The following is a 14,331-nucleotide window of genomic DNA, read 5'->3' on the forward strand; positions in this document are numbered from 1 at the left end:
GACGTCTTAAACTGGTCATGTAACTTGATCACGCCGGCGTGATCGGCGACCCCGAAGAGTTAATGAAATTAGGCGAGCACATGCGACATGATTCTAAAGAAGCATGCAAACTTTTATGGAGATCAGGACATAAGTGGTGCTATAACTGTTAAAAAGCTTTAAAAACCATATATTTCCTTGGTAAATTAACTGTATTGCCTGTAAATGATCTTTTCCATCTCTGATCTAGATGGTTACAGGCTTGCTAAATAAAAACGTAATACGCATGTGCTTAAAGGCCTTAAAGCACTTGAACCCCGTTAATTGCTGCTTGCAGCTTTATTTTCAGTCAATCCCTTGAGGCAAAAATGATACGTCTGATGATTAGCCTTTTTGATTCTTGCATGAAAATATTACTGCCGAAGCCTTTTCATCATGCAATGTTTGGCCATATCCACATTGTGTCCACATTCTAAATGAGGCACAGATATCCCATGTCTGATGTTTTTTCTGTGTATGTTTGTAGGCGTCAGAGGGAGCTGAAGCCTGGTCAGTCTCCGTACAGAGCTCTGCTGGACACACTGGAGCTGAGCGACTCCAGAATCACCCTGCAGCTCATCAATGACAACAACAAGGTCACAAAATATACCAAAACGACAACTCAATGTTGGTTGTTTGGGTTAAAGTCTTAAGGCGAGACACGGCAGGCAAAAACATAGTTTTTTTTCCACTGGTCAATTTTGAGATTTTGGGCTATTTGTCTTCAATAACATGTCGTCTTTCAGACTTGTGCTGAAAAAAAGTCCAAAATACACATTTAGGTCTTTATTTTACTACACTTTGTCTGTTTGGGTGTGTAGATTTTGCATAAAATCAACAAAAGTTGTCGTTCTAAATCATCCTTCTGCTCCGCGATCGCTGTCTGCACCCTGTCATCACACACACCGTTAGAAAGCTCTCTCTCCTTTGCAACGCTATCGGATCCAAATATGGTCATTTCCTGTTTATCAGCAACCAATCGTGAAAGTAAAACGGGGCGATTTAACTTGAAATGCGCATCTCATTGGCTGATGCCAATTTCTGACAACGTGATTTGTTCAGAATCGTCACGTGACGCGCTCTGACATTATATACATGCATCACATATATACAATACTTTACACACTATTTATACAAAACAATTATATTACACAACACATTTCAGTTTTTGTATAATATAATGACTATATAATTCTAAACAAATCTGTAATTGTGGGATCCTAAAGTGATTGTGAGTTCCTCAGGCAGATTCATATTCACATGTGTGATGGACTGTTGAAGTGTGGTTTTGATGTTTTGAGTGTTGTTTTGGATGTTATGATCAGTGATGGATGAAGCAATTATGAGTTTTGGATGTTAAACAGTGTGATACATTGATTTTACATAGTCCTAAAGCATATTTTGTCTGTAATTCATGGCTTTCAATCGAAATTAGTGGAATTTTGCCATAAAAATCTTTAAAGGCCGTTTTCTCAAAATGAGTTTTTTCCTACACTCCTAGTGACGATTTTCCACTTCTGTAGCACCTACATACACCAAACTTTACAGTCCTATTCCTAACTATATTGTGAAGGTTTGTTCAGAGGGTTTTGTTGATATATCATTCTTGGCCTGATTTATTTGACAATTTAAATCTTTTTTTTAAGGCTATTGGCAGTATTTTCTGATTTACAGGGTAACAAAAGGAGATATTCATAATCCCATCTGTAAATGTCTTTTCATTGAATAAATCAAAAAAATGCAAAAATAATTTTGAACCTTGCTTTTTTCAGCTTCAAAAAACGTCACTTCAAAATATATGCAAATTAGTGCATATTTAATTAGATATAGCCTGATTAGCATATTTAAACACAAAATTACAGAAAACTTGCAATACATTTTTTTCTCCGATTAATGCAAGTGATCAACTGGTAAAGTTTCATGGTGATATCTGTACGTTAAAATTTTTACCCTATTCACCTGTAGTGTCTCGCCTTAATTGACCATTTTTATTTTTTGATAAAATATTGCAGTGTGAATTCTTTATTAATGCCCGCATGTCTTTATTTTTTTTAAATGGATGTTCCCTCAAGTTAAACAAGTTTACGCATTTACATTCATTCTCAAGGTCGTAAAAATGTGTGGAAAGCATTTCCTTCCCCATTATTGATAAATTAATATCATGATAAATATCGATTTCGTATGATATGGAAAAACATATTGTGATAATATTTTTGTCCGTATCGCCTAGCCCTAGTGGTCAGTGTTGTGCTCCATACTAAGTGTGAGAGAATTGAGACTTGTGCTTGTTTGTAGGTTCGCTTGTTGCTTGAGCTGTACAGACTGCAGGGGAACATGACTCGGGTGAAGATTAATGAACTCAAACCTCTTAAGCCCCGTTACGAGGTTCCAGATGTGCTCATCTCTGATCCTCTTACTGAACCGTAAGTCAGATCTACTCGCACCACCAGAACGGCTTTTACTGTATATACGTTAGTGTTTCTCAATGGAGGCGCTCAGGGAACATCGGGAGCCGTTGAAAGATATTTTTGAATGGGTTATTTAAGGCAAGTTTACATCAAAGATTTACAGGCTGTAACTTGTGACTACTTGCAAAAGAAAAATGGTATGCTTGTTTGGTAATATTTTGCCAGAAAAGGTTTTTTAAATCATCTTTGAATGTAAAAATTCTTGTATAATGCTGTAAATGCATTTTTAGTGTAATGTTTTTATTTTTATTGTACTTATGTATCTCTTGTATTTTTGTAATTCAGCATAATTACACTAGTCTTAAGTGTCACGTGATCCTTCAGAAATCATTCTAATATGTTGATTTGCTGCTCAAGAAACATTTCTGAATATTATCAGTGTTGAAAAAAGTTTGTGCTGCTTCAGATTTTTGTGGAACCTGTGATGCATTTGATGAATTGAAAGTTCAAAAGAACGGCATTTAAAATTGAAATCTTTTATAAATGTCTTTACTGTCACTTGAATCGATTGAATGCATCCATGTTGAATAAAAATATTAATTTCAATTTAAAAAAAATGACCCCAAACTTTTGAATTGATGTGTATCACTTTTCCCACAAAAATAGAAAGCAGCACAACTGTTTTCAATGAGAAATGTTTCTTGAGCAGCAAATCGGCACTTTAGAACGACCCATTTCATGTTTTAAACTATATTCAAATAGAAAACAGTTGTTCTCGGTTTTTAGACCACTAATAGCTAACAACTTTAAGACCACTAATAGCTTCTTGTGTGTATCCTGGTGTGTTTTATTATCTGACTAGAGAAGGATCCATTTTGCGCATTATAATTTGGGTCAGTTTTCCCCCTTGTCGCCATTTTATGAATTCTCATCATTGAGCTGTTCTAGTCATGATTAAAAGCTATTTGTGTTTCCTGGTGTGTCTTCAGGCTGTCAGTGGTGTCTCAGGATGAGAATAGTCTGGTGTTGTGTCTGGGTGGGAAAGAGCGGCGGCTCATCGTAAGTGCTCAGCCGTTTCGCCTGGACATCGTTGAGGGTCCTCAAGTGCTCGTGTCACTAAACTCCCGGGGCCTGCTGGCCTTCGAGCACCTACGAGCACGCAAGGACACGTGAGTACAGCAACACAAATCGTGTCGAAACGGCATCTCACACAGGAAGTTTATTACAGATATTGACAGGTATTTATTAAAATAGACAATGTGTAATCAATAATACTTAATACTAAAAACATTTAACACTGCTTTCTTGGGCTGTATTTCTGATTAATTATATAATTTTTCTCTTTCTTTCTTCCCTTTTGTAATCATAAGTCCTTACTCTGATAGGTGCTCAGTTTTCCCTTCAAGGCCCGGTACACCAATGAAATATAACTGTAATAACTATTAGCATCCACACCAACGCACAATATTGTTTCACCTGAATTAGTCACCTGAATGTTTAAATTTTCAAGATTTAAAACTGTCCTGTTAAAACTGTACGAGTTTTTTTTTTTTTTAAGCTTCAAACTATGATTCCATCCAGTCAGAGGATATTGAAGTGCCCCTATTATATATTTTTCAGATATTATCTTTCATGTAGTCTGTAATATTGCTGTTTTTGAAATGTAAAAGGTCTGCAAAGTTTCAAAGTGCAGATAAATGCTATAATTGTCTCCTAAAAGAAAGACTTCATTCTGAACCGCCTGAAACGAGTTGCCAGTAATTCTAGTCTGTCTTCGTGCATGAACATGCGCAGGTTTGTAACTACTTTGCATAATGCCGGCCTATGCTCTTCATTGGTTGCCTGCAAATGTCTACTTTGACCCTAAAACACTGTAGCTGACTGTTTTTCAATGTCAAGATTTCGAGAAGACTTTGTTTTCTGAAACTTGCACTGGAATTGATACGATTAAAACTGATGCCATCGTTACTGTTCGTATCGCTGTGTATCAAGTGCTGAGGAAGATCTAGAGTTGAATATTTAGATATGGTAATAAATGTTCCCTCTAATTTTTTTCTTTCTGAGCAAATCTTTTTTCTATTGGGCGGACATATTTCGCCACCTGAGCAAAAATATTCTTTATACCTGACCTGTACAGCATACGTAGAAACACAATGGTTTCAACATTCAGTTGTAACTTTTAACTTGAATGTGGCATTTCTATTTTATTTGACCCTTGATGTAACTTATTGGTATTAAATCATATTTTTGAAAAACAAGCAGTTAATTAAGAAATCAATAAATGAAGCACATTTTAGGTTACCTGATATTTTTTTCACAGTGCTGTTAACTGTACAGTCTTTACCAAGAAATCCTATGAAAAATAATTTACAAAATCTTCTGCAGGACAGTTCAATTCTTTACAATAGTAGAATATAGTATGAAAGAAAAGTAAGCTGTTACACTGAGATGGTTTGGGAAAAACAGTGTTTTTGTACAGTCAATTAATTGTGTACAGGAAGCATTAAACCATCAAAGTTAAATGATTGTTTATTTCTTATGAATTTCCAATATTTTCTTTAGCAGGGGGTTTCAAAGTTTTCAATGGCAATGAGCCCGTGAGCGTGAGATTCTTCATTTAGGCTTATAATATAATAAAATATAGGCATAATATTACAAAAACGATTTGAAGTATTTGAAGTGATATAATATATCAGTTTAAATGCTTCAATTTGTTTACATATTATATTATTATAATGTATAACAAACTGAAGCATTTAAATAGATCGAATAGCTAAATATTCCAAGAAAAGTGAATGTGAACTCTTTTATAGTAATCTAACCACCCCCCCCCCACACACACACACACAAACATAGATTTAAACTAATGATAGCCTATTTTGAATTTGCACGCGGGTGTGTGTGTAATTGTTCCCGTTCTGTGTCCATCAACAGTTATTTCTACCACTTTAATCAAACCACTCTTCTTTAAAACATTATGATGTGATTTTATTTCACATGTCTGCGTTTCTCGTTGCCTCTCGTATTGAGCTATTTGGTCCGCACGCAAGACTCACTGCCAATCACACGTGCTCACATCATTCTCTTTCTATGAAACCTGTAAACTGCATTCACCAGTTTTCACTCTGTGGCGGTTGACCAGAGCACTGAAATTATTTCTCACTTAAACTACAATCAAATGGATTTCCACACACATTTCACGTCAGTCCTCTGCGTGGCATTTTAATCTTTTCTGCGCGGCCGCGGCTTCAGAAGTGCGCGACCTCAGCATCAGAAGTGCGCGGCCGCGCACGCGCGCAGCTTAGAGGGAACATTGATGGTAATGGACATTCAGTTTCCGACATGCGCTGTAAGGACTTGACCAATCACAATAGACTTAGCAGTCTGACCAATCAGACGAGAGCAGGCTCTCGGAAAGGCGGGGTTTAGAGACCGAATCCTTAATCGAACCATTTCAGACACTGTGAGAAAAGTAGTCATGCTGTAATGTATATTATGAGAAAAGTGTTTTTTGACCTTTGATGCATATAAACCTATTGTAGGAGACCTCCGAAACAAAATTAGCAGCCTTTAAAATAACATAATAGGGGCACTTTAAACATGTTTGATATTTTGAGCTGATTTCAGAACACTGTTTTTATTTGACCGTTTTTGTGTTCAGAGTGACTCTGGTTGTGTGTGATCCTGAGTGATTTAGTGTGATGCCCAGATTTTCTAAGTGTATGATGTTCATATTTTAAAAAGTCATGTAGAGTATTCCAGCCTTTAGTTACATGGTTTTTCTTGATGGATAGGTACAATTCTGTCATCATTTACTCAACCTCATATCCATACAGCCTCTTATGGCTGATTTCTTAAGAAATATATATATTTTTTTTAAATAAATTCTTTATTTTGAAAATATCTTGTTTGTTTTTTTGTCCTCCTTCCGCAGAACACAATGTTTCAACAGATTTTGTCCATGCAAAGGAAGTCAGACACTTTTATTGTATGGACCAAAACTGTTGAAACATCGTGTTTTGCGGAAGAAAGAAATCCTTCGGGCCTGGAGCGACACGAGGTTGAGTAAATGTTTTCTGGGTGAATTATTCTTAAAGGGGCTTCCTGCTGCTGGCATGAAATGAAAATAATATTTCTATAGCCTCTTCTGTGTTCACGGTTTCACTGTTTTCAAGATCCGAGGGTTAAGATCTCTCACAACTTCTCCACACGCTCTACTTTGATTCTTGCTGTTGCTTCTCGTTTCATTTCTGTCTTTCTCTCGCCGCACTAACTCTTGGTGAAGCAGGACTGCTGTTATCTAAGCCCAATAGAGCACAACAATGATCGTCCACTTTTTCAGTGACCTTACTTCTGGTTTTCCCATTCGTTTTCTTCATGGGAATTTGCAAAAAAATCTTCAGTAAAGAGTTCAATAAAGTATTGAGCCAAATCAAATTCTGTGATCAACAACCATTGATGTGAATTAAACAGCAATGACAATAAGGTGTGAAATTGCTAAATAGAAGCTGTCATTGATGTATTATTATAAAGAATACAGTATATATGCACAGGAACATTTTAAAATGGCTGCAAAAATATATTCCAACAACCTTGGATCCATGGTAGGTTTGTCTTGAAAGATTTATACATTATTAACATTAAAACCGTACTGTTGCAGTCCATACGGTCACTATTTGGGTTGGTATTGTACTGTGGTGTTTTATGATCGTGATCTTAATTTTTTTCTCAGAAAAATTGACATCAGGTTGAAATGACGCATTCATTTGAAAAATTGGGTTCTGGGATTTTTATCTTTCAGATAAAAACTGATCATTTAAATGTGTCAGATATTTCATTCAGAAATACGTTTGTAAATGTTTTTACTGAAATTCTCATCACATTCTATTTTCCTTCCCCTCTTTTTCTCAACTTTCCTCTCTTCTGTCACGCTCAGCAGTATCTCTCATAAAATAAGTAGCACAGTTGGTAGCATGTGGGACTCGCTCAAGAGCATTTTCTCTAGGTAACATCCATTTGTCCAGTTCTTGACTGTAAAACATCTTAGATTTACTTCATAGTTTATTTTACTTCATTAAATTTATTGTTTGATTTAACATTTATCATTTTTTTTTTTTTTTTAAGGAATGCACAGATATGAAAATTTTGGCCGATACTGATAACCAATAATTTTTTATATTTGAAAGCCGATTATTGATATATTTTGAGAGCCTGATTACAAAAACAATCTCCCCATTAAAAGCCATGTCCCAACCACACAATTATAATGTTCTAATTATATTTTTATATAGCCTAAATGACAGACTTGTGTTGCACTTAACTATATTTTCCTTTTTGAAGCAATTCAAAACCATCATGGTGAACAGTGCGCATCTGAAGGAAATAATCTATTATTTATATATCGGCCAAATTTTCTTATCGGGCGATAACAATGACATTATAAATTATCATATATCGGCCCATACCGATATGGTGGCTGATAAATCATGCATCCTTTTTTTTTTTATCAACAGTAGTATAAATATCTGTAGTTCTCCAAATTAATCATGCTTGTACACTATCTTTAATCAAATGGTATGCTATTTGCTTTTGATTTAGTATTAAAAAATCGTATTCTATATTAAAATCGTAGTTGTGCTACCTAAAATAGCGTTATCTTTAGTGTACATCACTATGATTCCATTGATTTTGGTATTATGGGCATTCATTTTGTAGACTTTTCCTCTACAAGCATAAACTGCTGGGTTCAAAATGTACTTTGTTACACCTGACAGTTGTTGGTGGATCATGAAAATTTACCTTAACCAAATACATTTCCATGGTCAGTAAATGTTTAAACCAAAAAAGTTTAAATTTAACATGTCTTTTGCACTGTTAAATGTTTTATTTATTTACCAAAGTCAATTTTTATTTGCTTCTGACAAATGTTAATCTCTAACCTTATATATAACCTAATTTTTATCATGTTCTTTGTTTCTCACTTAAACACCACTACATGCATCTCAACAAAAACATTTCCTCCTTTGTTATAATGGATGAAAAAAATGTTTTGTGAAGAAATTAGTTATCAATTTTTCTTAAGATTTAAAGATGCACTACATAATGCCAAAATATAATCTCTAATTAGGCAGTGTCTGTTTACATTGTGGAAATTAGCCAATCCTCTCTTTCACTGGCCTCTTTCACACAGTAATCCCAGTAAATTACCGTAAGATTACCAGAATGACTTTACCGGTAAATACACAAATATGCTGTTCACACAAGCAATGGTGTTTAAGGCTTTTTACAATTAAGATTTTATTCACACATCAGCACCAAAATACAGCTAAATTGGAAATTAACTTCTCGTACTGGTAACTTGTCAAAACCAATTTCGTCCTGTTCACACATGATCTCTTAACGGTAAAGGTACCGGTAATTTACCAGTAAGGACTGTATAGCCCCTTTCACACGGTGCGTTGATCCCGGGTAATTGCCGTAAAATTGCTAGAGTGCCTTCTGTGTGAACGCAAACACGTCCCGGGATTGATGCCGGGATGGAGACCTAGTAACATTGCCAGGATCATCCCCCGAACACCCCCTTTGTGCACAAAAACCAGGACCAATGGCGTAGTGGGTTTGTCGTAGTGATGCCATCACGCCGGCCTTTCTACAACCTATGCTACAACATATGGGGAACGAGCCACTGGCGCCACTGGGGAGTATGGACTTGTGTTCGTGTAGAAATGACAGTTATCATCAGAACTGACAGGAGTTATCACATCCTGACGTCACGTTTCTTTACGGGATGTGTGTGACCACATTAAATAAATCACTGACAGTGTGAATGAACCCAAATCAAACGATCCCGGGATACATTATCCGTGTATTTTCCGGATTCTCTGTGTGAAAGGGGCTACTAACTCCTCCCACCATTGATAGTTTATTACAACCATTATTAAATAGTGTTGTCACCTACACAATTACATTTTTCAGATTGAACCAGATTATTATTTGAAAAGTCAGGTTGACACATGCTCTGTTTAACATGCGTTTAAAGGGATAGTTCAACCAAAAATGAATATTCTGTCATTAAATAATCGCCCTCATGTCGTTCCAAACTCGTAAGACTTTCGTTCATTCTGGATCTTCTGAGAGATTTCTGTCCTCCATTGACCGCTATGCAACTTCCACTTTGATGCTTCAGAAAGTTCATAAAGAGATTGTAAAACTAATCCATATGAATTGAGCGGTTTAGTCCACATTTTCTGAAGAGATGCAATCACTTTATATGATGAACAGATTAAATTTAGGGTTTTATTCACACAAACATTGACCAGGGAACATAAACTGAAGCTCAACTGAACCTACTTGAGTTGATGCGTAACAATTGAATGAAGCTCATTGGTTCTCGCACGTGTGTCTCAAACTTGTGTGAGTTGATGAATGTTTATACGTAAGGGTGAGTAATTAATGACATAATTTCTATTTTTGGGTTAACTATCCCTTTAATAACAGTGGGCAGTCAAACAAAAATGGTAAAACAAAAATCAATAAATGATTGTTTTGTTGTAGAATCACCATATATTTGTGCTTAAAAAAATCAAATTGTAAAGTACAGGTACTGCACTGGTCTGATTATCAGTGAGTCGTATTGATGCATCTCTTATTCAAGAACTTATTAGTACAACTATACAAACGTAAATCTTGTAAAGGAGGGTGAACTATAAGTATTTCTATTAAGAGTATCTGTGTCTACTTTCCAGTAAAAGTGAGTCGGAGGAAATGACAGGACAGGAGAGTGTGGAGAAGCAATCCGACGAGGTGTGTGTTTTTAATAACTGAGCTGTTTAACATGCAGATTTATTAGACACCGATAATGTAAAGTTTTAATTTTTTAGTGTTGAGACCTGCATTAAAGGATTAGTTCACTTCAGAATTGAAACTTACTGATCATTTACTCGGCCCTGATCATTTACTCGCCCTCACGTCATCCAAGATGCTCATGTCTTTCTTTCCTCGGTAGAAAAAAAATAAGGTTTTTGAGGAAAACATTCCAGGATGTTTCTCCACATAATGACTTAAATGGGGTCCAACGGTTTGAAGGTCCAAATGGGAGTTTCAGTGCAGCTTCAAAGTCCCGACACGATCCCAGCCGAGGAATAAGAGTCTTCTCTAGGCAAACCATCGCTCATTTTATAAATAATATATATACTTTTTAATCACAAATGATCATCTTGCACTAGCTTTTATCTAGCGTGATCTTTTCAACGGGATTACGTAATATGTGGCGTATTACAGCTAGATAAACTAAGTATATAAATGTTTATTTTTTTCTAGAAAATGAGCGATCGTTTCACTAGATAAGACTTATTCCTCGTCTGGGATCGTCTAGAGCCTTTGAAGCTGCACTGAAACTCACATTTGGACATGGGGGTGAGTTAATTATCAGGAATTTTTAATTCTGGAGTGAACAAATCCTTAAAGATACTCCTTATATTAGTGTTAAAATGTTAACCTAGCTGTTTTAATTTTAACTCTTGTTTTTTTCTATTTCTTTTATTCATTTAGGATGGACAGATCAAAGAAGAAGAGGATAAACCGGGAATGTGGGAGGAAACATTTAAATCTCATAGTGATTCAAAGCCGAATGGTACATTGAAATCTGGTTAAATCTTTCCCATTTAATTCTATAACATGATCAGTAGAATATCGATAAGTCAAGTTTGTTGAAACTTTTTTTTAAAATTTTTTTATCTCCATTTAAATTCAGGTCCATCATCTATTAGTTTAGATTTTTCTCTGCCTGGTGTGGAACACGTCTATGGCATTCCCGAACACGCCGACACGCTCAAACTGAAAAACACAGAGTAAGTTCTGATGTGCAGGACACACAAGCAGCTAAACCACTAAAGGAGGGTTTTTAATGTGAACCTAGCCATGCTGCTCACCACTCAAATCTAGCTGGTCAGGCTGACTGATAAAAGTTGGTTAAGCTTGTAAAGAAACCTGATGTGAACTCATGAGAGAGTCAGCACAATTCACTTCTCTGCTGAAAATAATGGTATCGTTATGAGAAATGTCATCGCTGCGTCCAAAATTCTGTACAAAATTCATCGCTGCGTCCAATAACTCTGTGTGAATACGTTTGAATTCACTTTGCGAGAGCCTAAGTCCCTCCCCTTCCGGTGGACCATGGGACCTTATTTTGGAAAAATATTGTATGGTAGTCAATGGCGAGAGACAACAAATATTTGGATTCCCGTTTAAATTGTGCCATGAATTACACATATGATGTTTGTACATTTAAAAGATAGGGTTAACACGGACACGCTCAAACTGAAAAACACAGAGTAAGTTCTGATGTGCAGGACACACAAGCAGCTTAACCACTAAAGGAGGGTTTTTAATGTGAATTCAAAAATTGTTGCTGTTCCAGGGTGATTACATGCTGTTCACCAGCCAAATCTAGCTGGTCAGGCTGACTGATAAAAGAAGTTATGTTGGTTAAGCTTGTAAGGAAACCTGAAAGAACTCTCATGAGAGAGTCGGCACAATTCACTTCTCTGCTGAAAATAATGGTATCGTTATGAAAAATGTCATCGCTGCGTCAAATTCTGTACTGTCTGTGTGAATGCGTTTGAATTTGAATTCACTTTGCGACCGTTAAAACAGTATGCGCTATAGAGAGCCAAAGTCCCTCCCATTCCGATGGACCATGGGACCTTATTTCGGAAAAATATTGTATGGTAGTCAATGGCGAGAGACAGCAAATATTTGGATCCCGTTTAAATTGTGCCCTGAATTACACATATGATGTTTGTATAATTACACATATGATGTTTGTAAATTTAAAAGATACATTTTCAAGTCAAGAAAGTCGCGGTTTGATGTAAAACTGTTGAGGTATAAGACTGTGAAAATACGTAATTACAAAGACTACAAACCCAAAAGCCGCGCATGTGACGTCATACCTTTTCTCTCAATGAATGAAGCTAACTTTACTGAAGCTAACGTCTGTCATTTTTTTTTTCTGTAGTCTAACGTTATAATAGTAACGTTACGCCGTCATGCCTGTGTGTTTTGTACCGGACTGCACACACACGAGCTTGGTGACGTACATAGTGTGAGACGAGAGATGTCGTTCATTGAGCCGTTTTTAACATAAAACTAAATGTTACTCTTCTGTTTTATGACAAACTGTGACTTTCTTGACTTTCAGAATTATTTTTTAAATTGACAAACATCATTATGTGTAATTCAGGGCACAGTTCAGACGGAATAAAAAGATAAGTTGTCTCTCGCCATTGACTACCATACATATTTTTTCTGAAATAAGGTCCCATGAGCCGGAAGCGGAGGGGAGAGACTTAGGCTCTCTATATAGTATGGATATGGGTAGTATGAATGAAATTCGAAAGTACTACATCCGCCATGTTGTTACTGTCACGTGACCTACCAGCGTCAGTTGTGTATATTCATAAATCATCTCCCGTGACCTCATGGGATACTAAAGTGTCTATCATATGCGCACTTCAGAATCTCACCAGACGTAGTATGTCATCCGAGGACTTTTCGTCTACTGTTTTTCGAATACTATATACTAGGGAATTATTCGATTTGGGATGCAGTGCATGGATTTCCAAGGCAGGACGAAACACTGCTGATGCCATGAAAGTGTGAGAAGGCAGCTGAAAGAAAATATGACTATATTAATGCCAGTGAATCAGCTGAATTTATATAGATTCTCATAGTTTAAAACCAATTTTAAAAGATTAAAAGTCCCCCTGTAGTCAATCATTTTATCCCTTAAAACGCACCTTTGATCACCAAAATGACATATTTAAACGTCTTTTGGTTTGTCTCTTTGTCCAAGCATATTAAAAACACCACATAGACAAATAAACAACATTAAAACCTTGATTTTCACCACAGGGGGACTTTAAAAGTTCTAAATGTATTAATTTAAAAGTGGAATATTTGTCAAACTAAGCATTACCGATATAATGTATATAATTCACATAAAACTATACAATAAATAATAAGCAGCAAAATCTGGATAATCTATGCTTGCTTTTATTGTGAACTTATTTATTTTGGAGCAAGAGATACAGGGTAAGTGTCTTGATAAATGTCTAATGTCAGCTAATTGGTCCAGTTTTGGCTTACCCAGAATAAAACCTTCTCTGGAGTCGGTTAGTGTAAGATACTAGCCTGAATATTGAACATTGTTAAATGAAGAAACATCGTGACAACATTTTATTTATTTTCAGCACTAAACCAGTGACAATATTTTTTTATTGGCCCATTGTTGTGGTGTTTTTTTTTCTTAGTGGGTCAGACCCGTATCGGCTGTATAACTTGGATGTTTTTCAGTATGAGCTGCACAACCCAATGGCCCTTTACGGGGCAGTTCCCGTCCTCGTATCTCATAGTACTGAGCGCACCATGGGCATCTTCTGGCTCAATGCAGCCGAGACATGGGTGGACATCAGCTCAAATACTGCAGGAAAGGTGAGTGTGAGAAACTGCTATTTTCCTAACAAGGTTCAAATAAAGAGCCTTAATGTTCAAATTAGGGTAGCACAAAATATCGGAGAGCATTGCAGTATTTTTTGATTTTAACATTAGTTTGGTATTAAAAGCAGATTTTCTGTGTCAGTGCATTTCGTAGTTCAAATGTTTTAGCACAGTTCCCTTAAATGTATGTCCATTTTTCAGACACTGTTTGGAAAAATGCTGGATTTCGTACAAGTTTCTAGTGAAGCTCCTCAGACGGATGTGCGCTGGATATCTGAGAGTGGCATTATCGATGTCTTTATCATGTTGGGACCAAAACCTACCGATGTCTTCAGTCAGTACGCCTCACTTACAGGTACAAGAACACACGGTGAAAGGAAGTACCATCGCATATTTCACTTCATAC

General features: G+C 36.2%; 1 protein-coding gene across 4 annotated transcripts in view; it reads left to right on the forward strand.

Moving 5' to 3' along the window:
* The window catches only part of ganaba (glucosidase II alpha subunit a), a 35,231-nt gene that overhangs the window by 3,910 nt on the left and 16,990 nt on the right, over positions 1 to 14,331 (forward strand). For 2 of the 4 annotated variants that reach the window (XM_077206709.1, XM_077206707.1), the window contains 9 exons: positions 506 to 614; positions 2,314 to 2,441; positions 3,416 to 3,595; positions 7,366 to 7,431; positions 10,172 to 10,229; positions 10,977 to 11,058; positions 11,179 to 11,275; positions 13,739 to 13,919; positions 14,127 to 14,280. In XM_077206709.1, the coding sequence (XP_077062824.1) occupies positions 506 to 614; positions 2,314 to 2,441; positions 3,416 to 3,595; positions 7,366 to 7,431; positions 10,172 to 10,229; positions 10,977 to 11,058; positions 11,179 to 11,275; positions 13,739 to 13,919; positions 14,127 to 14,280 (1,055 nt within the window). The remainder of the gene's footprint in view (positions 1 to 505; positions 615 to 2,313; positions 2,442 to 3,415; positions 3,596 to 7,365; positions 7,432 to 10,171; positions 10,230 to 10,976; positions 11,059 to 11,178; positions 11,276 to 13,738; positions 13,920 to 14,126; positions 14,281 to 14,331) is intronic. The other 2 variants (XM_077206710.1, XM_077206708.1) reach the window with 1 other exon arrangement.

The sequence above is a fragment of the Siphateles boraxobius genome, unplaced genomic scaffold (genome assembly GCF_051911475.1).
Source record: "Siphateles boraxobius isolate OS27281-9 unplaced genomic scaffold, OSU_SipBor_1 56, whole genome shotgun sequence".
NCBI classification, from domain to species: domain Eukaryota; kingdom Metazoa; phylum Chordata; class Actinopteri; order Cypriniformes; family Leuciscidae; genus Siphateles; species Siphateles boraxobius.